Raw genomic sequence first — 26,632 nt, forward strand, 5'->3', positions numbered from 1 at the left:
TTCCTTCCTTCCTTCCTTCCTTCCTTCCTTCCTTCCTTCCTTCCTTCTTCCTTCCTTCCATTCATTCTTTCCTTCTTTCCTCTGACAGATACATATTGAGTGGTTACCAAGTGCCAAGACACTAGGGATACCGCCATGAACAAAACAAAACGGACAAAAATGCCCTGCCCTCAAGGAGCTTACGTTCTGGAATTTGAAGTCGAGCCCGCACCACCTTTCCCCTAGGCCAGCGTTTCCTGTGGGCGGACAGGGGAGGAGAAGGCACCAACTGGACATTCTTGGCGGCCACCCTTGCGAACCAGGGCAGCCGACTCCGTGTTCCAAGGCCCTGGGGTCCCTCACGGCTGCTGTTGGGTCTGTCTTGTTTTGCAGGCGTCCGCTACAGCCAGCCGGGGAACAGTGAGGTCACTTCCGCCTCAACAATCAGCCACCATAGCAACAATGCCATGGCAACCAGCCAGTCTGTTTTACAGCAAGTCTCTCCAGCCAGTCTGGACCCTGGCCACAGTCTCCTCTCACCTGATGGTAAAATGGTGAGTACACCTGGGCCATTGTAGCTCTGGAGCTGATAAGATAAGAGGCAAAACAAACACAACTTCTCACAAGGCCTGCCTCAAACAATGAGCCATTGTAGCCCGGTCGTCGGGGAAAATGGGGGCTGTCCAGAGTTGGAACGGAAAGGTAGGACCAGTGACCCAGCCTTTGGCGGGTGGAAGAGGTGTTCAGTTTGAACCTGGCCAATAAATCTGACAGAGTTCTGCTCTCGTTTTATTGATTGAATGCCTCATAAAGGAGCAAGCCGGGTGGGACACTGTTTGTTTTGGGGCCGCCAATGACATGTGTGTTGATAAAATGTTCATTCATACCCACCCCCCCACCACCACCAAGGCCTCCAAAGCCAGTCTTTTCACCTCAGAGAGGGCTTCACTTTGAAACAAACCCCCTCTTTCTCTTCACCACCCCCTGGTGCTGCCGGCCAGGAGAGAAACAGGATTTAGGGGTAGCAGGGGGGTGGAGAGAGGCTTCTTGAGCTGGGACATCCGATGGCACATCAGGGAAGAGCACCGGAAAAAAGGGCAGGTGGGGCGGGGCGATGCTTGCCCCACGAGTGAGAGACACCGACTTTGAAGTTCCAGGGACCAGGGTTCAGATCCCAGCTCCAGCACTTAATAGCTGTGTAGCCTTGGGCGGGTTACTGAACTACTCTAGGTCTCCTTCTCTCAACTATAAAATGCGGGTAATAACAATACGGTTGTTGGGGGAACAGATGCGCTCAGCACAGCGTCAGATGGTCAAGAATATCCGTGTTCCTCTCTTTGAGTGACGTTTTCCGTGGTCATACCCACAGCCCACACCCAGATGTAAGTTTAGCACACTTGGTGAGGGATAGACTCATTGAATTTTCAAGGCTCTAATTCTCTAGCCACACAAGGGCAGGGGAGCGCCGCCGGTGAGAGACAGGCATTACAACACCATTAAGGGTAGGAAATGGAAAACCCGATTCTTTGGGTCCTGCTCTGGGTTTCAGTGGGGGAGGAGCCACAGGTTCCTGGCTTGACGCTCAAGGTGGAGCTGCACACATTCCCTCGAGGTGTCTGACCCAGAGGCAGGTGGGGGCCCGAGCGGGGGACGGGGACAGGGAGCAGATGCCATCTCAGACCTTGACGTGTGCCCGCTGTGTAGGCAACACAGGAATGGTAAGTCACAGGTGATTGAGTCCCCAGCTCCCTGGAGGAGAAAACAGCGTGTAGTTTCCAAGGGGAGTGCTAGCCTGGGTCATGGTCTGTGCAGACTGCTAACAGAGGTAGCCGTCTGTGCAAAGGAAAATGAAAAGGCACTCCTGGGGGAGGCATTTGGTAGCCCCCTTGCCCTCCCCTCATCCCGTAAGCTGCTTCTTCATGAAGAACAGTTTGTGCGGCTACCTTGTGAGAGGCATAGGCAAGTCCTTATGAGTCACTTTGAGACCCAAATAGGTTAGGGGTAAGGATCGCCCGCGCTGCTCTGGAGAAGGGGGTCTCATGGAAGAGGTCTTGATTTAGTCCACGAAACCCTCCAAGTCTCTGCTCCTCTCGCTTGAAGGTCCTTGGGGTTTGGACCCTCCTGCTCTTTCTCCTAAGAGGCAGGCAGCCTCACCCCAAGCCACAGCTCCTCCAAAGGCAGTCTGCAGACTCACTTTTTGCTTCCTGTTCCGCTCAGCAGTGCCCTCTTGGGTAGTATATTATTGGATTGATGATTGACCAAGAGAGCACACCTCAACGTTAGCAAACACCTGGAAGCTTGTTTGCAGGGACCGGCTTTTTACTAGTCTCCAACACCTTGGCTCGTATGTTATGTCACTATTACTGGTTGCCCACATGCAAGAATCTGTTTTCTGTTAATATATAACAGGTCCATCACAGATTGTGGTCTACCAAGGCAAGAGTGGAATATGGTTAAAAATAATGCAGGCAAGAAAGCCCATGTGTCCATGTCTTGGACTCTGTTGTTTATCAGCAATAGGATCGATGTTGCTTAACTTCAGCTTCCTCATCTGTAAAATGGGGGAGAATAATGCCTGCGTCGTGGGGTTGGTATGAGGATGACTTGTAGCGCTGCAGTTCTTTGGGTAAGCCCTGGGCAAGGAGTGATGTGTTCAGTAGGATGTGAATTCAAAATCTTCCCCCAGGGATTAGTTTTGGAAATATTGCTGATCCATGTGAGTTTTCCTTTGCACTGTCTGTCCCCCTCCCGTACCTGAGTGCATAGACAAAAAGCTGGCCAGCTTTAGGGTTACACATACTGGGGGGCTCCTGGGGGGCTCAGTTGGTTGAGTGTCCGATTCTTGGTTTTGGCTCAAGTCATGATCTTGGGATCGTGGGATCAAGCCCCGTGTCGGGCTCTGTGCTCAGCGCAGAGTCTGCTTACCCCTCTCCCTCCGCTTCTTCCCCCCACTCCGCTCATGCTCGCTTGCTCTCAAGGAAATAAATAAAATCTTAAAAAAAAAAAAAATACATACTGGGGCTCCTGGCTGGCTCAGTCAGTAGAGCATGTGGCTCTTAATCTCGGGGTCATGAGTTCAAACCCCACATTGGGCATATAGAGTTTACTTAATAAAAAATAATAACAATAAAAATTAAAAAGCACATCCTGGATACTTTCACAGTATCAAAGCAGTATGGCCTAACAGGGAAGAGCTCAGGCCTTAGAGGCAGATGGCCTGCTTTGAACACCAACACTACTTCTTGAGCACATTTCTTAACTTCTCTCAACTTCCATCTCCATGCCCACAGTGTGGGGATAGTAACACCAACCTCGTAGGCTGTAGGCATGAAGCACTTAGCATGAGGGAAAGTACTGCAAATGGCCCCATTCACGTAATGCAAACGCAGTGAGTTACCATGTAAGAGTCATGACTGGTGTCCTTGGCAGCCCCTGGCTTCCTTCAGTCCTGGAGGCAAGTAGAAAATACTGGTTGCATTTTAGAGTGGAAGGAACTTGACCAAGGTTACGCAAAAGTAGCAGGTGGAAGGGATTTGAACTCTCAGCAAAACCGAGTGTGAATTCTGGCTTCCTCACTCACTAGTCAAGTGACATAGGGCTGGTCTGTCCACTCTCGGGAGGATCAGTCTCTTAACTGGTAACTACCGTAGGGGCAGTGGTGAGAACGCCCTCCCCACTTGTGTCAGTATCTGTTGAGGACAGTCAGTGGAAGCACTTCACAAACTCTAAAGCCGTGTACCTTGAAGTTGTTTTTATGGTTGGCATCTGCATTTCTCTTTCACCATGAAAATCAAGCACTGAAACGGCAGAGATTGCCGTCACTTCATTGACTTTCTCCAAAGGGACTACATTACCCAAAGGAAGTCTGAAGGCAGGTTACTGATTTCTTTTCTTTCTTTCTTTCTTTTTTTTTTTAATGACTCTGACATTTTGAAAAACAAGTCCAGCGAACAGGCTGGTTCTCTCTTGTTTGATGTGGTCAGAATTCCTTCTTGGTCATGTGACACCCCCCCCAACTGATTTCTTGATGCCCATTTTAAAAACACAAACAAACCTGTTTGGTTTTTTTCTTTCTTTCTTTTTCAAATTAACCTTGGAAGCTATGGGGTTGACCAGAAGGTCAGGGCAGGAGATAGTGTCTTACCTGGGTGCTAGTGTGAGGCCCATCATTTGACAAGCTCTAGAAGAAGGCACCTGGCCTACTCAGACATAATGTATGTATCCTAATCCTAAAGTACCTCTGAGTGGTCCTGATACCATCAAGAATGTCTGGAGTAGTTCAGAATGACAGGAGACATCTCTCTTCCTTCTTCCTCCCCCACCTCTCTCTCTCTCTTTCTTTCTAAGATTTTATTTTTAAGTAAACTCTATACCCGATGTGGGGCTCGAACTTAGAACCCCAAGATCAAGAGTCACATGCTCCACTGACTGAGCCAGCCAGGCGCCCGAGACATGTTTTCTTAATAATAATTTTAGAAATGATTTTAACACTATAAATAGTAAACTACTTTGTCACCAAAAAAAGCACGTGCGTGTGTGTATGTGTAAAACTGATAGCTCCTTATAATTAATGGGGAACCATTGGAAGCAGTTCTGAAAACATCAGAATCAAAGCAAGCACATCTGTGACAGCTGTTATTGTTCAATACTGTTTCGAAAGGTCTAAGCAAGGCAGTGAGACGTACGCACATGTTAGTGCTAGCAGGGAAGAGACCCTGTCAGCATGTGTGCTGAAGAAAATCAATAAGGAAAAGACACTATTAGGAATAAATAAAAGGATTTGATTCCCCCAATGAAAAGATGCAAAGTGGCCCTGTGTGTAATAAACTCATTAAAACCAGTAGCTTTCTCTTACTCATCTGCCATTAAAATATAATGGTGCAAGTTTCCTCATCTGTAAAATGGGTGGCTGAGGTGATCAAATGACAGTGCAGAGAGACATGCTTGTAAAAGACAAGCCTTGGGGTCCAGGGCTTATCATTTAGTATCTTTGTCATTATGATATCAGCTCCTTGACCAAAACAACAAACATCTTTAATGCATAGTGGAGATTGGGAAAAGGTAGAGAAGCCCAATGATGGCGGATCTCCCCCCCAACCCTTAGTAATAATTGCAGGAGTGGGGAAAGGTCCTCTATAAAAGGTAAGAATTTGACTTCCAGAGTCAGGCAGACCTGGGTTTAAATACCAGATATACCACTTGCTGGGTTATTGGATCTTAGGCAATATACATATCTACTCTGAGCCTCGGTTTTTCCATCAGTGAAACGGTGGATGTATCTAGCTGATACCATATCTACCTGATACAGATCTACCATGAAGCGTCTGCCTCACGGAACCACAGTGAGGTTTGTTGGTTAACGTATGAGTGGTACTTAGTGGGGCCTGTATCGGTGAGAGCTTTCCTGCCCTTCTGCCTAGTCCCTAATCTGCTCTCACTAGGTTAGACTTCAGTCATTATTTTTAGCAATCACATATCTTTAGCACCAGGAAGAGAGAAGGCATGGAGCAGAACAGAGGATATTTCCAAACTGAGCAAGGGACAGTCCCACAATACCCAGGAGCAGAAGAATCCCTAAGGCAGGCAGGTAACTCAAAGACGGTCAACAGATGGAAGCACCATAAGGGAAGGGATTGTTGTATATTTTGCTTCTCAATCTTCAGCACCTAGAACAGTGCCTGCGCCTCAGTGGATGCTTCATAATTATTGTTGAGCGAATGGATGGATGGATGGATGGATGAGTGAATTAGCTGTGCAGAGGAATTGCTGAGCCATGTCATTTTGGACACCGCTCATTGCAGTCCCGGTTGCACTCACGTTGCTCTTGTTTTTTCTCTCCAGCAGATCTCCGTCTCCGGAGGTGGTTTGCCCCCTGTCAGCACCCTGACGAATATCCACAGCCTGTCCCACCATAATCCCCAGCAATCTCAAAACCTCATCATGACCCCCCTCTCTGGAGTCATGGCCATTGCACAAAGTAAGCTCCGTTCTTGGTCACAAAACCTAGGGGGGCAGGGAGAAGAAGGGTGGGCAGTAAGTCAACCTGATTTTAAAAAAGGTTTATAGAAGGCCCCCTTCAAACTCACCCGCCTCTTGTAGATTTGATTCCACTTATGTTTAGTTCCTTATCTCTCTCCTCAACAATATTTGGACTGTTTAGCCTAAAGAAAGAGAAGACAATGGAGTCACGTCGAATCTTGGTCATGGCTCACCAGCCGAGCATCCTGGGGCAAATCATTAACCTTAATGAGGTTCAGTTTCCTCATCTGTAAAATGGGTTGCTGAGGTGATCAAATGACAGTGCAGAGAGACATGCTTGTAAATCTATAAAGCGTGAGTATGTGTAATATCATAGCTTACACTTTTGTCTCGTGTTCATTTCTACCCCTAAGGATGTGGTAGATGTTCCAGGAAGTTGTGCTGATGTTTCTTTGTGTTGGCCAAGATGGAGCAGTGATGGGCTTCCTTCTAAACAGGGAATTTGGTGTGGTCATAGGACACCTCTTTGGCCAGTGGTGAAAGTACAGTGAGAACTCCGAGGGAAACTGTTGTAGCATCTCTGAGTCTTTAAGGAGAAACATGCCTGAAGACGGGGGATGGACCCCGTCCTTCCAGCTCTAGGAGGCTCTTGTTCCACGGCGAGCCTGTAGCCCCTCACAGATGGGCCAGTTCAGGCCACGGGAAGGCTGACGGGGACCGCATCTGTGGAGGCCGCTCTCAGAATTCTCATGTTGATGAGTATTCAGTGTGTTTTCAGCTTCCTCATGACAGCTCAGGCCAAGTCATCACTGTGTGACACTGGGAAGACTTCCCGAGAAGGCTCGGGAGAGATCTGAGGATGGCACATTGCTCATCTTTCTCTCCACCTAATATCGCCCCCTTGTCCTTGTGGCCTCCCTGTATCGAGTGCCCACACCCACCACCTCTTTATTTTGTTCCTGCCTTTTCCTCTTTCCCTCTTCTCTCTAAGTCAGCTCTAGCCAAGGTGGCAACTCAGATCACTTCTGAGGAGAATGCCTTATGCGCTCTTGGAGGGCAAAACAGGGCTAGGCCCATGAGAGCACAGAGCTTTACTGAGCATATCTTGAACTGCTCGGAAATTGATGTACTCTGCAGTTGTTTTGTTTTTTTGCAGAGAGAAACGGGACTAGAGAAGCTTTTAGAGGACTCACGAAATAAAAAATTATTTCAAACGTACTGCCTTTTCACAGGAATATGGTAACCATACTAACACCAGGGTTTGAGATTGAGATAGGATACCTAAAACCAGCTTGCTTGCCTTCTAGAAGATTTGGTTAAAAGACCCATGGGTAAACTATGTCACCTCTTCATTTCCACAACCAAAAAGATACACAAACCATCCCACCTAACCTTCTTTCTTCCCACATCAAGCTTTGGCCGACTCACACACACTTCTTATATTTTCTTAGGCACTCTCTCAACTAAAATTTTCCCGGAAGCTGTTCCGTATTTTTTTCAATTTTGCTCCTCCTGATTTCTTCCTCCCATACTTCTCCAGCTTCTTGCTATATCCTTAACCTCCTACTGCAGGTGGGCAGCACCAGAGTGTACATTGCCCTTGGAAGGGTGTTCATGGTGCATGTGCATGTGTGTGCTTGGAGTGGGGTGGGCGGGGCATGAAGAATGGTGAGGATCACCAGAAAACTTGGCCGAGACGCGCGGTCCTAGCCGGTGGAGTGTCAGGCTACAGAGTTGCTTGCAGGCATCCTCCTGTGTGGCCAACTCCTGTCCCGTTGAGTCTGAGGGTCCTGCCTCAGGCAGACCGTGATAGCAAAGCACTTGGCCCTGCCAAGCCCTCATTCCCTATTCGTCCGCTGGATGGACAGCATGCTTCTCGGGCAGTAGCCAGTGCCCAGAAAACAGGGGAAAAGGCCACGAGTCACACTCCGTGGGAGCTAGAATGACATCAGTGGCTCTCGGTCCTGGAATTGAGGCACAGCAGGATCACAGACTGTGTTGAAAATAAGATTCCTGGGCCTCACCTCTGAAGGTTCCGACTCATTAAGTCTTGGGTGAGGCGGAGGAATGTATATTTCTTGAAGAGCTCCCCCAGATGATTCTAAAGCCCAGGCAGGTTTCAGAATTGTGCCCTCAAATGTCATCCACTCTCAACAGGGTAATTGGCGCTTCTGGGAAGAGATTTCCCAAAAGAGCAGAGTAATAGGCTCCTGGGAAAACAGCAAGTCCATGGGGCCTCCCAGGAGACCCCAGTGGAAGGTGGGAGAGGGAAATGGGATATCAGGGTATCAGGTGAGACTCGGGCTTGGGGAGCTGAGCCCCTGGGGAATGGGAGATAGTGCTGGTCTGAATGGCATCAGAGGACCCGGCCCCATTCCCCTGCCCCAGAAGAGCCAGGAGGGGGCTTATTCTCCCTTCACTTCGGCTCAGGGGTCTCACCTTTTAGGTTTCTGATAACCATATCAGCTAAAGCCCTGAGTAAGCAACAGCTGAGGTCTTCGTGCTATCTCCACGGAGGACTTCCCACAAACCTGCTTCTGGAACCTTCTCCATTTCAGGGAAGTCTCTCTGGGTGTCCCTTCCATGCTTGCCTGAAAGAGACCTTTTTCTGGATTTCTTCTTCATTCCATCCTGCCCCCAGTTTCACAGAAGGCAGGGTCAAAGGAACATTGGCAGCTCCAGGAAAGAGGTCGGGGTGTCTTGCCCCTGATCCTCTCACCCCCACTCCCACCCTGGCTTGGCTGTCTCCCCCAGATTCCCGCCCAGGGAGCACATGGAGTTGGGGAGGGGAACCCAGTCTCTGCAGCGCTGGCCCCTGTTCTGAAGAGGCCTCAGGATGTGGACGCAGAACAGGACCCCAGAGGCCTCACACCTCCAGAACAGAAAGATGGCAAGAGCCCCTATAAACTGCCAACCTTTTACTTACGACTTCCTCTTCCCAGTACCTGGACCTTTTGTGCCACAAGCCCTGTGCCGCCAGATAAGACATGTCTTCTTCAGAGACTGGTTGAGGTCTGGTGTTTTTCTCCCCTCTCTGCTACGGTCAAGAGAATAAGCATCTGACCTCCCCAGGGTCTTTGCACCAGTTCGCTAAATGAGGGTCTTTGTACTCCTGGGATGGTGCAGGTTGTTGTTGTGTTTTGTTTGTTTGGGGTTTGGGGGGGGGGGTTTGTTTTTGTATCAAAATGTGAGTTCCTGAACACTCCTGCCCTCTGCTGGACAGACAGGTCTGGGCCATAATCTGTGCCTTAGAGTGAGGGCCTTTAGCTGCCCTCAGGGCACCCAGGCAGGCCTCTCTTGGAGTCAGGTCTGGAGGGAGTAGGCTCGTTAGAGGCCACCTTCCCAGGGTCCTGGCAACCTCAGGGGAGCCAAGTTTGGGAGGATGGTTCTCAGGCCTCGGATCTGTGTAAGCCCTTTTCCAACCACAACCCACTGTGGAATGTGAGCAAGTCCATCTCTCCAAGCCTCAGTTTCTTTGTCTGTAGAATGGATCCATAAAACCATTTCCCAGGCAATCTCTCATGCAAGGCCCCACTGTGCCTGGCACATAGCAGGGGCTCAGTTAATGACTGTTCCCGGGCACTCACCTCTCCCTATCCCCGCAGCCACCTCTGATCTTTCCCTCTTGCTCCCACAGGCCTCAACACTTCCCAAGCACAGAGTGTCCCCGTCATCAACAGTGTGGCCGGCAGCCTGGCAGCCCTGCAGCCTGTCCAGTTCTCCCAGCAGCTGCACAGCCCTCACCAGCAGCCCCTCATGCAGCAGAGCCCCGGCAGCCACATGCCCCAGCAGCCCTTCATGGCAGCCGTGACTCAGCTGCAGAACTCGCACAGTAAGGACGCAGGCGTCGGGGGTAGGAGTGTGGGGGGTGGGAGTGGGGATGGGCGCCACCAAGGGCCCTAAGTAGCCCGCATTGCCCTCTCTGGATCTGTACTTGCTAGGAAGTGTACTGATCGGGTCACTTTTGCCTACCTGTTATCAACCCAGACAATTTCTCAGCATAACCCTTGTGTGGTCTGTGCTGTGTGGTCTCTGCCTTTCCTAGACCTACCCTCTACCTCCGTGACTTCTGGGGGAAGGTTTGAAGAGGACAGTGGAGGCCTACGCGCAAAGGGGGGCTGGAGATAGAGTGCAGGGGTGGCACCCATGGACAATCCCACCAGGCGGCCACAGCGCCTTTTCCCCATGAGCCTCAACTTAGCCCTTTCAATCTAAAATTCCAAGCCACCGTTACCAAACGACAAGAGTGGGCATGCAATTTGCATTCCCTGAAGTTGAAGAATCTTCTAGAATCCCCATGCTGTCCAATTGACACACCCCAAACATCTCTAATCGAGAACCACGGACAGAGGTGGAAAATACCACTTGCGTGCCATCTTGGATAAGGAACAGTAGTGCTTCTGCGCTCCCCCCGCCCCCAGGCTATTTCTCATATCCTATTTCTCCACCTACTCTTAAGGCCTGTCTTTCAACCAGTTAGTTCCCACCCACTCCAGCCACTGTATCTCTGCCCTCCATCCTGAGCCCCAGGCCCCCAGCCAGCCCTCTGGCCAGATCAGGATACAGCCCCTGGCCTACAAGTTTGGGGAGAAATCACAGCAGGCAGGGTCCCACAGGAACACCAGAGAAGTCTCTGGAATAGTGTTCGTCTTGGAGTCAGACAAACCTAGGATTTAAATCCTGGCTCTGAGGCTTACCAGCTGTGTAGCCATTGGTAAAGTTACTTAGCCACTCTGAGCCTCAATTTCCTCATCCATAAAATGGAATGTAGAATGATTATGGAGATGAGATAAATAGTGTAGAGTGATTATGGAGATGAAATAAGAATAGGTATGAACTGTGTTTGGTAAACATAAGAGTTACAGAAATGCAGGTGATGATTTATTAAGGGACTGTTTAATAGGAGGCAGGAATGGGGAAGAGGATTTTTGTTTCTCCCCTGGCTGCCTGACAGAGCTGTGCGTCTGAGGAAAAGCAGCCAAGTTCAGCCTTCTTCTCTCCTCGGGGCGCTCTCCCCACCTCAGGCCTGCAGAGCTGGTTTCTAAGCACCATCTCACATTCCAATCACATTTTTTTGTGGCTTCTGGAAAAATCTGCCATAACCTGTAGCAGAGTCTGGGACCACATGTACGCACTTTCCTTCCATTCTGGACCCGATAATATGCCCCCACTTGTCCCTGCCCCTCGCCAGGCCCAGGTGGGATTGTCAGAGAGTGGTCCCCAGTGATGACCTGTGGACTGCTGAGCCCCAGCTGGGGGCCCCAGGACCAGACAACAACCAGCCTCCCTCCACAGGAGGGACAAGCTGGGGTGGCAGGCAGTGACCATGACCCCGTCCCCTACTAGGGGATGCTGTGGTAGATAGAATTGGCTGCTCCTTCCCTCGTGGCCAAATATCCACATGCTTCTGTTAGTTGGTCGAATTTATATGAATCTAATGGATAAATCACATGAGTCAAAAGGTTCTAGACTTAGCGAACAAGTACTGGAAAAACTGGAAAATGAGTCACATGTCCCTGAAGGTTTTATTTGCATCTAGTCTCCCCTTGTCTATCATCCTTCAACTTTCTGTGATGGCATAGTATGACCTATGACGTCATTTTAGCACAAATTGGAACAACCCAGAATTACACAATGAATTATACCCATGTCTAATTATAATTATTAATCAGTTTATAATTGCCTGCCTAAGACCTGGCTCTTGAGTCATGGCAGATATGATAAGCTTGTGCTGGCCAGCTTGTTTGTGTTTGCCAGCTACTTAGAACTTTTTTGGACTTAAAATATCCGATGCACCACGTATGCGTAAGGGCCATTTGTTGATGCGTAGGCATCTAACATTTAATTGAAAGTCAGGAGAACAGAAGTGCTGTCCATTCCTATCGACAAGACACTGTGCAAAGCTGTTTGTCTATTTGATACAAAGTACTTTACACATGATGTTTTCTGATCCTACAACAGCTATCATCCCCATTTTACAGATGAGGAAATTGAGGTTACGTAACTTAATCGAGGAGCCAGAATTCGAACGCGTGGCCGTTCTTTTTACCGTGTCACACCGCCTTCCAAAACATCGCCAGCGCTGCCCCGCTTTTCTCTGCCTGGGGACGCGGGAGCTATGGTGTGGGATGGGGGGTCTGTAGCTGTGCTGACGCCTGTGTGATCTGCGCCTTGACCGTGTCTCCACTCTGTCTCTCCAGTGTACACACACAAGCAGGAACCCCCCCAGTATTCCCACACCTCCCGGTTTCCATCTGCGATGGTGGTCACAGATACAAGCAGCATCAGTACGCTTACCAACATGTCTTCCAGTAAACAGGTAATGCCAGCAGGAGGGGGGGCGGGGGCAACGAGGGGGGGCGGGGGCAACGACCCAGGCTGTTGATGCGCAGAAAGGGTGACAGTGCCCTGCGGACTGAGCCTGGTCCTTCCCAGGCCCCTGGTTACTTGCTAAATGAATCCCCAAGGTCAGAGGGCAAGGAAGATGGGCCACAGGCCAAAAGGACGTCCTGCTCCCCCAGCTATCCCAACAGAAGCACTAGATGACCAGGGCTTGATAAACCACTGGAGCCTGGATTACACAGAGTCTTTAGGTATTGAGACTGAGTATTTCCCAGTGGATTGAACAGTGGTGCATGGAAAAGGTGTTTCCAAGGGCGACTCGGAAAAGTCACACCCTCTGTAGCATTTCACGCTTTGCAAGAGGGATCCCTGAGGGTTCTCCACAAATCAATCAATGGAAAAAGAGTAGAGAGTCAGGGTCCTGAGGCTGACTCCCCCGTCCAGGACCCATGCGGGACCCAGAACACTGTAAATTCCAGAGAATGACCCAATTCTCCCAACCCATGGAGATTCCCCAGTAGACAGTCGGGCCTTACAGGGGCCTGCGTCTACTTGTTGTTTTATCAAGAAACTCAGAATTGACTTCCCAGTGCACTACAAGCGGGAAATCCAGAGGCTTTGTCACTCTCTCAGTGGATGGCTAGTTCCCACCTCCAGGTAGAGCTGATGGAGCAGTAAAGCCAACCAAAGACAAGGCTTGTCACTACAGCTTGGACAGCTGGACTGTCACGGGACACAAAGAGTTAGGAAACGGGACAAGAGTCTGAACACGCAGGACACTTCCAGAATAATACAATAGGACCTTTTAGGAGCTGGGGTCTGTGCGGTGTGGGAACTGTCCGGCCTCTATTGATTACTAGATAAGTAGGCGACAACCTTGAACTTCGTGTCAGAGGCTCTCAGCGGGGTTTGGTCTTGTTGATGGTCTTTTTTCCATCCGAGTCCTGCAACTCACACCTCTTTCACTGCCATGTGCTACCAAGCAGGTTCTTTCATGGGCTTGGGTTCTCTGCTCTTCCCTTTGCCCACATCTCCTCCTGGTCCTGCCATATTATAGAGCAGGTGGGTTCTACTCCTGGTTTTGCCCCTTGTTTGGTGACCTTGACCTCCCCGAGCCCTCATTTCTTCACCTTTAAAATGAGAGTCATAGCATGGACTTGTTCTGGGGATTCGATGAGGTCATGGAGATTAAGTGCCTGGCACGTCTTGGGTGTGTGCGTGTGCGCTCGTGAACACACGCACGCACGCACACACGCACGCACATGGCCTAGGCAGCTGGGCTCTGGAGTTGGGGGGAGAGGAAAAGGTGTGTGGGACCTGCTCTGCCACTCTTCTCTCACCCAATGGAAGATGAAAGGACACCCCCCCCGTTGCCCTGCCCTTCGACTCCCGTGCGATTTCCCACTCTTTGTAGTGAGCAGGGAAAACATTTATCTGTGCTCACAAATCTCAATCAGGGGGGCAGCCAGGCGCAGCGGCCCTGCTTGGGAATACCTTCCCCTTTGAAAGGTTTATCAATCCATCTGCCGCTTGGTCAGCCCTAGACAGGGCTCTGATTAATTATTCCTGTCTTTCCCAAGTTGACTTTGATGCTTGCTTGTTGAAACAAGCCCTCTGAATTCAGGAAATGGTCTCTTAATCAAAATACTCCGAGGTGCTCTCTGAGACACGGCACTGGCCCCCAAATGGCTTCTCCCCTCCGCTGGACAGAGTGGCCAGCCGACCTTGAAGCTGCATGAACAGCCCTCCAGAACCACCGTGAAGTTGTCCCTAAGTCCCTGGGCGGTTCAGGAGTCTCGTGGTACACTCATTTCTGGGATGATGAGAAGGATGATTACATTTAGGATCAAACTATTCACGGAGCCCTTCAGGTTTCTACTTCTCGTGAACATGATCTCATCATTTTCTTTTTATTGCCTGGTATAAGGAATGTACCAAGTATTCCTTGGTACAAAGGAATGAACTGAGGCTCAGAGAGGGAGAGTGACCTGCCCAAGGTCTCACAGGTGGTCAGTTCTAGAGCTGGACCTTCAGACTCTGGGCTTTGACTCTAAATCCTGCCCTCCTTCCACTTCAACAGTACTTGCCTTCCGATCTCCATCTCTAAAACACCCACAGCGTTTGCTGCTTTTGAGGTCTCAGCGGTCAGGAACAAGCATAAAATTCAGCCCACGTAGGTGTCCCCATCAGGCAACTTTCTTCCTCCAGACTGAAGGAGAAGAGGAATGGGAAAGCACAATGAAGTCCAGGGTAAAGGTGCTGCCTCCCGACAGAAAGATCCAAGGTGGAGAAAATTTGTACCAACTTTGTTCCCCAGGCAAAGGGTCAGAAATGAATTCTGAAAGAGATCTGGTGGCAATTCTGTTTTCTCTTTGTTCTAAAGTATTGTTTTCCAAAATGAGTTGCAAGACTGTTGCTGGGAACCGGGGGCGCATGGTGTGAGGAAAGGAGGATTCTTTGGTCATACATGTTGGGGGAATGGCTGGGCTCAACAGCTGAACACCCCAAGGGGGGGCTTCTCCGACTCTTCCGTAGGCTGTTGTGTGCGTGGAATGGGGCCATTAGTGTGCACAGAGGCTCCAAGCCAAGCGTCCTGGACATCACTCCTTGAGAGGCAGCACGGAGTGCTAGGAAAAGCCGGCAGCCTTGCCCCATGTGACCTTGGGCGGTTAATTCACCCTGCGGGACCATTTCTGCATTTCTCCTGGGGAAAATCCTACCCCCATCTCACAGGTTATTCCCAGCAGCCTTGCCCCATGTGACCTTGGGCGGTTAATTCACCCTGCGGGACCATTTCTGCATTTCTCCTGGGGAAAATCCTACCCCCATCTCACAGGTTATTCCCAGGGCCTGAGAGAGTGGCTGGGACATGGTGAGGTACTCCATGTGCTAACTCCCTGCCTCTCACTCCTTTCCATCTGTGATCCTTTGGGAGATACCTTCTGTTGACTCCTTCAAAATTTAACTCATTGCTTGGTCCACATGGGGTCAGAGGAGGTTCTGTCAATAAAATTTCTCAGGATTAGGACTATCTCTCAAGCACATCCCCCCTCTTGGGCCTGGGCTCCGGAGACCTGCTTCCCATTTTTATGCTGACTCACACATGTGCTCTCCTCCCTGGACTCCCAGGACTCCCGGACTCCCAGGAAAAAAAGCAAATCATGCAGGGGCCTCTCAGAGCACCAGAACCCTTTGTGCTTAGCCAAATGCCTGGCCTATAGTAGACGTTCAGTAAATATGAATGAATGAATGAATGAATGAATGAATGAATGAATGAATGCATTCAGACTAGCATTTTTGAGTGCTTCCCGTTTGCATAACAACACTCCAGGTGCTTTGCCATTCTTACTTTTCCCGGCTAACCCTCCTTCCCATTCTGCAAGGTAGATATTTTTAATGCCCAACTTACAGAGCAAAACACTGAGGTTCAGAAGTGGGGAGGGATCCGGCCAAATTCACACAGATGATAAATCTGGAGCTGGACTCGCTCCAGATTCATTCTACCACGCTCACCTTCTCCTGTCCCTTTTTCAGCACTCAGAAAAAATGACCCAAGGTTATGTAGGCATAAGGTTCAAGCCAGGATTTGAACTTATGTCCGATCCCAGTGTTTTCGTTGTCAGGACAGACCTGCCCCAGGGCCGGGTGGATCACATTTCAGGAACCTCCGGGCTGGGTCTTTCTCACCTGCAGCTCCTACAGCTCTGTGTGCCTCCCTCCCCCTCCTCCTCAACCGTGGGTGCTGGTGAGTTACCATCTGAGTGGGTCTGTGCCCGAGCTCCTGGAAACAATGCCCGGCAGTCTGGAACAAGACCTCAGCAAGGCACTGACATGGGTTAGAACAAGTGTGGGCAGGCTGCACACCGAATCCTGTTTCCACAACCTCTGAACCCACTGCTCCGCTTCCTAGTTTACAGAGAGGTCAGGAGAGGCCCCTCCCACCCACCCACCCACCAGCAGTCACTGCTCAGGGGTGCTAAGAAGGAGGTGGACGGCCTCTCAGAAATCTCCGGCAGCTGCTCATGTCCCAGCCTTCTCCACTGGTGGTCAGGCAGGACGGTGTGATGATTAGGAGCACCGACTGGGCAGTTAGGCCAACCCAGGCCTAAGATCTTACCACTTTCTACCTGTGCGACCTCAGGGAAAAGTCCTAGCCTCTCTGAGCGTCAGGTTCCTCCCTTATAGTGTGAAAATGATGATTCCTCTTCCGTGGGATCATTAAAAGGACTAAACGCAGTAAGTCTTGTAACATACGTAGCTCGGTACTTGGCTCAAAACACCCCGCCCATGGCAGCTGGGGCAAACTGGGCTCCCCCCACTTGGCAACCCTGAGTGTCTCTCAAACTTAGGAAGGAAGATTGTAAATGGCAAAGGGCACTTATTCTCCCGTGACCATCACACTCAGAAGGTAGAAGGAAGTCATCTTCCTTGTGTTGAGGAGCACAAACTTTTCTCTTGAGAGACTCTGGGCAAGTTACCTACAATCTCTCTAGGCCTCAATTCCCTCATTGGTAAAACTGGAAGTACAATCATGACATTTATTTATTAATTTGAGAGGGCGAGAAAGGCAGGGGAGGGGCAGTGGGAGAGGGAGAGAAGTGTAAGCAGGGTCCACACCCAGCACAGGTCGAAACATAGGGGCTCGATCTCATGACCCTGAGATCATGACCTGAGCCAAAATCAAGAGTCAGACGCTTAACCAACTGAGCCACCCAGGTGCTCCATCATTACTTTTAATTAATAGAGCCATAATTAGTCTAATTTAGTAATAAGAGCGGTGAGTTATCTGTACTCATTGTCTCTACTTCCTCAGCTCCAGTTCTGTCTTGAGGCCATTCCTGACAGCCTCACACTGCACTGAAACCTCTCCTGTCCAGCTCACTGGTACCACCATGTTGTCAAACCAGTGGGTACTTTTCCATCTCTGCCTCTGACATAGCCGATCACTCCCTCCTTTTCTCCCTTGGATTTTAGGACAGTACCCATTCCTGGTTCTCTCCACTGTGGCACGCCTCATTTCCATTGCTGGCAGCTTGTCTTCCCAACATTTAGTTGTTGGAGGGCCCTGGGGTTCATTCTCTGCTGTGGTCACTCCTGGATGATCTCCTCCACTCCCATGGCTTTGGATCAAGTGTCCACACTGATGGATCCAGTAGTTCTGTCTCCAGTACAGACCTCTCCCTTGAATGCCCATTCATAAATCCAATGCATCTTTGGCATGATAAGCCTCGCTAAAATAGGAACTCTTCATTTTGCCCCTGTTTCTCCCTACTCAAACTGCTTCTTCCTTGGGCTTCTCCATTTCCAAAAATGGTACCAGTTGTTCAGGGGAGATACCTGAGAGTCTCCTTGATTCTCCTCTGCACATCCCACAACCAGTCCCTGGATAAGTTCTGCTAGGGATCCTGCAAAATGCATCCCACATCTGAGTGCTTCTCACCTCCCTACCAGTCTACCCCCTTCCCTCACTGATTCCCTACAGTGGCCCCAACTTCCGACTCCCACTCTCACTCCTGCCCCACAATGGTGGTTATGGTCTGCTCACTACGTAGCAGCCAGAATTATCTCTCAAAAGGGGAAACCAATCATGTCACCCCTGCCCCATCAAAACTCCAATAGCTTCCCATTGCAACCAAGCCAAAATGAAGGCTTCCTAGCGCCCAGTGTGATCAGCCCCCTGCTGACCCTGCCCTTCTCACCTCCCTCCCCACCTCCCTCTTCCCCTCGGCTTCAGCTGAGCCATAATTGAGGTGATCCCACTTAAGGACTTCTGCATTTGTGGGCTCCATAATGCACATCTTTGCATGCTTGCTCCCTCATCTCATTCAGCTCAAATGTGACCACTTCAAGGAGGCCCCTCCTGATTGCCCTCTGTAAATTATTCCCTTTTCCTTCAAATCAGTCTAACCTGTTATCATGCATATTTTTTTCTACAGAGCATTCATCTCTACCTGAAATTTTATTTTATATACACGTGTACTATATACACACACACACACACACACACACATATGTATATTCATTTACTTATTTATTATTCAAAACTCTCTCTAGAATATAAACTCTGTGACGATATGGACAGGGTCTTGTTCATGGCTGCATATGCCCAGTGCCTAAAAAAGCCCTAAGCCTGTAGAAAGCATTCAAAAACGTGTTGAATGAATGAATGATAAGGGCTGATGTGTGAATCCAATACAAGGATGCATGTAAAGCCCTTACTTAGCGCAGTGCCTCACATAGTAGGACCTCAGTAAACATTAGCTCCTGCCATATGTAATCAGCCCCCTTAGAGCGAGGACGTCCTTAACTGTTACCACAGCTACTACCACCCCTTCCAGATCCTCTGGGCAGGGCCCCCGCAGGGCTGGGTGTGCCAGGCCTTGGTTCTGAGGGACCCCAGTGCACCCCTTATCAGCTGTTTGTGTTTAGACTCTGAAAGGGACAAATAACTCTAGTACCTCTGACAACATTTAGGGCTCTGCCACCATTTTATTATGTGAGCAAACATTTGATAGCTGGGAAGCCCATCCCTAATGACAGGTCATAGAATCTCGCTGGCGTCTCCTTATCTGCCCTTCTTGTTTGCTCTCCTATTGAAACCTGCAAGGTCACGAGCCATTTTCTCTCTCCTCACCTGAAATCTGAAAATTGGAAAAAGGCTGATAGTGGGAAGTAAAGAGACTCGAAAATGGGGGTGGGTGGCGAGAGGAAGAGGAGGCAAAGGGTATCAGAGGACCCTGACCAGGGCCTCAAGAATTTAAAAGGGTCAAAACCTGTCCCCTCGAATGCAATCACACTCTGAAGAGGGCTCGCAGGCCCAGGCACCCTGTGCAGCCCCAGTGTTAATTCTGAGCCTTTCCCATGTATCAGTTTGCCTGACTCCTCAACAACCTCCATTTCACAAGTGAGAAAACTGAGGCACAGAGAGAGTGCCGGACTAAGAGCACAAAGCTAGGAGAAGACTCTTAACCTCAGAGCATATTAGAAAGAACACGTGCCCGAGGGCACCCAGAACCAGTTTGAATCTCTGTCTCTATGCTGTCCTAGTTCTGAAACCGGGTAATTGGCTCTCTTTGAGCTTGTCTTCCTAATCTGTAAAATGGGCATAATGGCAACCTTGTACAGGATTATGGCTGGGAGCACTGATGAGATAATAATGCAATAATAGGCCTTTAGTAGTAATGATAGGTGTGTGTGTGTGTGTGTGTGTGTGTATGCACGCACATATAAGCTCTTGAGTGTTGAAGGAAGATCCTTAGAGAAGGAGCCATTAAGCCAAAAGGCAGAATTTTCCCCTTAGATGCCAAAACAAATGAAAGGGAAGGAAGAGACAGAGGGAAGCAAAAAGGGCCTCCCTGGAGAAAAAGGACGGGAATGATGTTCCACGACGGCCAAAATGAATGAGGCCCAGGGCCCTGGAAGGGGAGGCCACCCCAGGATGTGGGCCGTGGCTCCTCTCGGGGGGTTTCTCCATCCATTCTGGGGTCTCCTGCCCACCCACCACCACCCCCCGCCGCCCACCTGGAAGTCTGGCATCGGAGGCCTTCAGCCCAGAGTTCTTGTCTTAATAGGAACAAGCCTGTAGAAAGCACTTTGCAATTCCCCTCACGCCTTCCCGTGAGCAAGTGGTGATTTTCTTATGTGCTTTATGGCCTGTTGCTCAAGTAGGTCATCAGTTCTGGCCAATCTGGGAGCTGATTAGAAATGCAGGTGCTTAGGCCCCACCTCAAGCCCGCTCGATCGGAATCCACCTTTTCACAGGCTCTCTGGTATTCATGGGTCCATTAAAATTTGGGGATCAGTGGTCTAGGGGACCCCTGCCCTTAGAGGTGTTAGGAAGAGGACCCTTACTTCCACGAGAGGCAAGAGCTGCCGTCCAGCTGCCGTTGAGCAACCACACCGAGCACGCTGTAAACCCCACGCTCACAGAAAGAGGAGCTTGACTTCAGGATAAAGGTCAGCAAGTTATGACTATTTCAAGGTCTGCAGCAATATACTGCTGTCTTCTGAAGTGGCCGGGAAACCTGGCTCGCGAGTTTCCCTAAAGGGAGCATAGCACCAACGCGGGGGCACTGAGCGGGCACTGGGGGTCCTCAGCCCGCGGCTGGCTGAGTGGGGTCCAGGCTCCCCTGGAGAAGCCAAATGAATGGCCTCGTCCCTGCTGAATGCACGCCGCTGAGCTCTCTCTCCTCTCTCTGCAGTGCCCCCTCCAAGCCTGGTGATGCCCACCCATCACTTACTTTGTGCACAGCAACAAGGACCCTATTTGCCACACCGTCCGCCTCCAGGCAGCTGTCACGGAAAAGGCCAGTGGCCTGACAGGCACCTTCGAGAGAGGTCCCTGCCTACCTGACATCCCGCTGGTGTCCCGGACAGACAAGGACAGCCCGCTGGGAGGCACAGCCCAGAGTGCGGCTTCCCTCCCCTTCTACGCAGTATTGTCGCCATGTCTCTCCCAAGATGTCCAGGACTCCCATCCGGCCCACGGGTGGGAGCCGAGAAACCACGGAGGAGGAAGAGAGAAAGCTGTCGTGTCTACGTTGCGCTCCCTCGTCGAACAAACTGATGTGAAAAACTTGAATCTGTTACTGAAATGAGGAGGACACGTGCTATTGAACTGAGCCAAACACACTGTAAATATGAGCAGCCTCCCGCCCCCTACCCCATCCCAGCTGATCTTGAGATTTCTTTTGAAGAAGTAAATTTCTCCAATGGGTGTAAACTATAACCTAATGTAATTAAGTGCAATTGCCCCTCCGCTTCCTCCCCCCCCACCCTGTATATAATACTAAAGTGTCTATTAGTTCTCTTTGTAAAGGTCGGAGTTGAATCTTCCAAGTGATTGGCCCCCTTCCCCCCTCCATGGAGAAATAGCCTGAGTCGGGAGTGAAAGCTCCTCCCCCTTTCCCTCCGGCCTGGACACACACCCACACATCAGGACCGTGTCTGTGGGACTGACCACCAGCTAACGCCGGCCTCCTGTTGTGAAGACACACCTCTGGATCCTGGAGGGGCCGCACATGGCGGCAGACTGATACCCTAGCTTCCGGCGGGGCTGGGGGTTCAGCCAATCCACCACCAAGATGCCACCAGGCAGGACAACTGGCTGCTTGACAGCACAAGAAAGCATGACTCTCTCCAAAAGCCTCCCATTAAAACAGTTTATTTTATCACTGCCCAGAGTCTCCTATTTCTGTCTCTGACGATTTGTCTGCCAAGGTTCCGCCAAGAACGCCCCACCCCCTCAGCCCCGGCCCGACTCCCCTTGGAATGTTCCACACATTCCACCGGGCTCGTGGCTGCGTGTCCCGGTGTCTCCGTGTCGGCTGCACTGCTAAGGTCAGAAGAGTCGATACCCCCAGCCAGACTGCGCAAGCCCCTCCGAGGGCAACACCTTTGCCTTCCCCACAGCTCACAGGAGTGAAGGATAGAGCCAGCCCTTGGTGACTCTTGGTCATAGGAACAGATAAAAAGTGGGAAGAATAGAAACCCTGTGGGTACCTTTTTCAGCCTCATTTTAAGCATTAACCCCAGCCTTTCCTTCCTTCCCTAGAGCCATTAGTCACTAGGAGAACAGGCTCCCGTGAGTGTTGCCTCTTGCCCGGGTTTCCCACTCTGGCAAGGACACTAATGAACACAACTCATCCAAAAGGTGAAAAGCCAAAGGTCTGGACCCTCCACCCGCAGGGGCTTTGCCACAAATCCAGCGTTGACTCCAGGAAGAAGGAGGATGTATCTGTCCGCTTTGCTGTATCCTCTTGTACAGCATAGACCCTACCAGCATGTGGTTCTTTCCCAGGAAGGTGTGAGCAAGGGAATTCTGCTGAGCAGGCCCCAAGAAACAGGTTTTTCCAAATCCCAGTGCAGTGGAAGATGCACTTCACAGTGAGCTGTGCAGATTTATGGAGAACATGTTCTACTGTGTGCCCAGGACAGGGATGGCTAGATATGGAAATGCCGACCTCCTCTGGTTCCTGGCCCCCCCCCCCGACGATGTAATTGGAGCCGAAGGGGTCAAGAGAAAACTCATGGTTGGGTTGAGAGGAGTGGGGGCCAAAGCCAAGCACCACGTGCTAAGAGAGGCCAAGATCCACTGTCACTAGCTGATGGCTCCTGTGAGTTCTAGGAAGAGGAAGGGAATATAGGCCTCAAGCCCCAGTCTCAGTTGGAACCCTATATCCGGACTCATGTTGTTTCTGGGACAGCAAGTATCTGCATTTGACAGATTTAGATCTTGCATTGTTGCAATAACCCTGAGAACCCAGAAGGTCTTATTCATCCAAGAGGTCGTGTGGACAGAGCTGGAGGCTGAGGGGAGCGAGGATGGATGGGTGGGGCTAGTCTCTAGGGACTTTTCCTAACCAAACCCTATAGAAACCAAGACACATAGAAAACAACGCTGGCAAGTTTAGCATCTCCCTTCTGCATCAAGCAGGGACCTCCTACACTGGCTCTAAGGGGGGCAAGGGGGTCACCATGGAGGTTTCAGGCGGAATTATCCACACTGAAGATTCACTTGCAACTAAAAACCTCCATTCTTCCTCCAGAACCTCATGGACTGACATTTCCAGGCTCTCTCTTTACACCTGGAGCCTAGACTAACAGACAGATGGACCTGTTTTGTTTTTGTTTTTTCTACTGTCATTTTCTAGGGTGAGCCCTGGGGAAGCAGATTTCATTTTAACACCCATGGGTAAGAAATGAAATTGGTAACGAAGACCTGCCTTAACTTTTTCCACGCCAAACAGTGGACTATTCCCCACCAAAGGCAGAGATAACTGGATGGTTAGCTGCTAGATTCAGGTGGATAAGAACACAATGCAGACACCCAGGGAATCTCAGCTCTTGGCCCACAGCTGGGGGGTGGGGGGGCAAGTCTTTGATATGCCTTTTGGAGCCAGAATGCCTTGATTAGAATCTCCAACTCCAGCACTTAACCCCATCCTCGTTGTCTTCCTGCATAAAATTGAGTGATGATAATAGGACCTACTGTATAAGACTGTTTGAGGAGTAAATGAGTTGATACGTGTCAAGCACGTGGGAAGTGTACCTGCTACGTTGTGTTAGTATCCTGTCATCCCACAGTGACTTCTCATGTAGCCTTCTGGGCTTTGTTGCTATTTCCAGATCACCTCATCACAAATTTGATACTTGGTAAAGAAAACTTGCCAATTACTGGTAAACTGATGTTGTTCATTTCTATGATGTATGGCAAATCCAGCAGGGAACGAAGGATGAATCAGGGAGGGTCTGGTGAGAGAGGAAAGGCTTGACTGAGGAGAGTCTTTGTCTCCTAAGGAAAAGAAGGAGGTAAAATGCGGTGACTTTGCAGGAAGGGTGAGAGCCAGGGGGCCCAGACTAAAGGTAGGTGGGGGCCGTGGAGGAGGACTGCCCGGAGCAAGGAATGGTGTGGGTCAGGAAGAAATAGGAGCAAAAAAATTTTCCCAAGGAAAATCAGGGCTGATGTGCCCCGTTTGAATTAGGAATTAATTCAAACACACGCCATCAAAATCTGCTCCGGAATGTAAGATTGCCAGTGCAGTGACTATGACATATTCATGATTTAATGCTTCAGACACACCCCAGTTGCATCAAACAGGCTGAATATTCATGAGAAGCCGCAATCCGCTAAACCGAACACTTATAAAGCCTGTCCCTCCCACTCTATCTTCCTCCCTCTCCCTCTCTCCCCCACCCTCTGCCCCCAGTTATGGTGCAGAGGTCATTCTGGCTAGGCAAATACTAGGTTGTCAGCCAAGATTTATAACATGACCGTATATTTTAAATGAATCTTTGGGGTATGCAGGACTTCACACACGCCTGAATGACCATTTTTTCCTGGGTGTATGTACAGCGCTCTGCGCACAGAGAGAGAGGAAACACGTTCTAAGGGAGAGCAGAGCAGAGCAAACGAGGGGGGAGGGGGTAACATCAAAAGCAGGAATCATCAAAGCAGTTTTCACACAGTCTGCATATGTATGTTTATGCCAACAGATCACGCAACACAAACACGAGATATTTGTTTGCAGTCTCCACCTACTTAATTTTCCTACATACTGTTACGTTCCCAAAAGGCAGGTTTCTCTTCTGTGCCCTATTGTCCAGACAGCCTTAATAAGCCAATTATATTAAATTATTCTCAATTACAAATGGGATAAAAAGAGAAAGCTAATTTTTTTTAAAAGACCAAAAAATCCCAGTATAAGGAAAATGTGTCTCATTTCCTGATATTGGAAGGCCTTCTGCGTATCCCTTTGCTTTGGAAACATCATCTAGTCCAAAATAATGTCTCATTTATTTATCCAAGAAATATTTACTGACACCCATTGTGTGCCAGGCACCATTGTTCTGGACACTGCGGATACATCAGTGAACCAAATACATAAAAATCCGTCCCCCTTTTGGGGCGCCTGGCTGGCTCAGTCGGTGGAGCATGTGACTCTTGAGCTCGGCATCGTGAGTTCGAGCCCTGCTTGGGGTGTAGAGATTACTTAAAAAAAATCCTTCCCCTCCTGAAGTTCATTCTGGTCGGGGAGACAAGCAGTAACTGTGAATGGTGTGTGATGACAAAACCATCTACGAGGGGGCGCCCAGGTGGCTCAGTCGTTAAGCGTCTGCCTTCGGCTCAGGTCATGATCCCAGGGTCCTGGGATCGAGCCCTGCATGGGGCTCCCTGCTCAGTGGGAAGCCTGATTCCCCCTCCGCCTGCCGCTCCCCCTGCTTGTACTCTCTCTCTCTGACAAAGAAATAAAATAAAAAAAAACAAAAAAAAAAACCACCCACCTATGAGAGATCCAGCAGGGAGGCTAGAGGAGCTGGAGCTGAGTGACAGGGAGAATGGTGGGTCAGGGAGGAGAGCAGGGTGTGAGGCATGACGACAAATGACAGAGGGCCTTGTCACCATCTGAAGGGACTGCTGTAAGCTGCCGCGAGGACCCAGCTTTTACTCTGAAGGAGCTGAAAGCCATCAGTTATGTACAGAGCAGGGACGGAACTTCTGTTTTCACTCTGGCCACTGAGTTGTAGGGAGGGGCCAAGAGTGACAGCGGAAAACCATCAGAAGCCATTGCTGTCATCGGCCTGAGACTGGGGCTGGTGGTGGAGGTGAAGAGAGGGGGTCTGATTGTGGATGTCCTCTTGAAGGGAGAGGATTTGGAGGCACCAAGATTTCCCAGTGGTTTGCACGCAGAGTCTGAGAAAGAGAGGCGCTGAAAGTGGTTGCGAGGTCTGGGGGCCTGAACAAAGGAGGAAATAGCAACTGATGTTGTAGAAAATGACAAACAGGGCTGTCGGATCATGGACTCTACCTCAAATATTTTTTAAAGTGGCACTTAAGGAAGCAACTTGGTAGTAGGTCGTGGGATTGTGCCTGCTATTATCAGAGACGTGATGTTGGAGCTCTCCAGGGGCACTAACATGACATTCAGTCATTCATCCAACCCATGTTTATTGAGTACTTACTATGTGCTACATACTCTTCTAGGCTCGGGGAGAAAAACCGTTGAAAAAAAGGTCACTTTTGGGGCATCTGGGTGGCTCAGTCAGTTGGACGTCCAACTCTTGATTTTGGCTCAAGTCATGATCTCAGGGTCATGAGATCGAGCCCCACATCAGGCTCTGCACTGAGTGTGGCACCTGTTTAAGATTCTCTCTCTCCTTCTCTCTCTGCCCCTCCCTGCTCTCTCTCTCTTTCTCTCTCTCTCTCTCAAATAAATAAATAAAATCTTTTTTAAAAATTCATAATTACTTCACAATATATATAAATCAAATTATCATGCTGCAGGCCTTAAGGTTATACAGTTTTATATGTCAATTATTTTTCAATAAACCTGGCAGAAAAAAAAATCTTATTCGTAAAACAGATTGCCTTGCCCAGGAAACATGAGTGGTAAGGAGAAAGGTGCTTGTTTCTCAATCTTTAGGAAACCTATTTTCAACAGGAGCCATACTTTGGAGAAGCTTGAATTAATAAGTAAATGAAAAACTTAAACATGTTGCTCACGTTTGTATCATGGAAGCAAAACCGGCTACCACTGTAGTTAGGGTTAACCATTCATCCACTTCTTTGTTCGTCTAGTAAGTATTTGCTGCTGCTGTACAGAGCTGTAGTGAAGAGCTCAGGCTGGAGGGCAGTAAAAATCTAGGTTCAAATCCAGGCTCTGCCACTTACTAGATGTGCGATCTTGGGAAATGTACTTAGCCTCTCTGTTTCCATATCTGCAAATAAGGTTGTCATAAGGATTAACGGAGATGCAAGGTGCATCAAGCCCTTTGCCTGGTATATAGAAAGTGCTCAATAAGTGTTCATTACTAGCCTCCAGTCCTTCCAGGA

At 49.7% G+C, this 26,632-nt stretch overlaps 1 protein-coding gene across 3 annotated transcripts in view; it reads left to right on the forward strand.

Annotated features, from left to right (window-relative positions):
* The window catches only part of HNF1B (HNF1 homeobox B), a 52,023-nt gene extending 30,545 nt beyond the window's left edge, over nucleotides 1-21,478 (forward strand). For 2 of the 3 annotated variants that reach the window (XM_035027360.1, XM_035027361.1), the window contains exons 5-9: nucleotides 373-533; nucleotides 5,824-5,956; nucleotides 9,596-9,790; nucleotides 12,159-12,277; nucleotides 20,502-20,522. In XM_035027360.1, coding sequence (XP_034883251.1) covers nucleotides 373-533; nucleotides 5,824-5,956; nucleotides 9,596-9,790; nucleotides 12,159-12,277; nucleotides 20,502-20,522 — 629 coding nt within the window. Of the gene's footprint in view, nucleotides 1-372; nucleotides 534-5,820; nucleotides 5,957-9,595; nucleotides 9,791-12,158; nucleotides 12,278-20,501 lie in introns of all 3 variants that reach the window. The other variant, XM_035027358.1, reaches the window with a different exon arrangement.
* The last annotated feature ends 5,154 nt before the right edge of the window (nucleotides 21,479-26,632 follow it).

The sequence above is a fragment of the Mirounga leonina genome, unplaced genomic scaffold (genome assembly GCF_011800145.1).
Source record: "Mirounga leonina isolate KUSES-001 unplaced genomic scaffold, KU_Mleo_1.0 Mir_200, whole genome shotgun sequence".
NCBI classification, from domain to species: Eukaryota; Metazoa; Chordata; class Mammalia; order Carnivora; family Phocidae; genus Mirounga; species Mirounga leonina.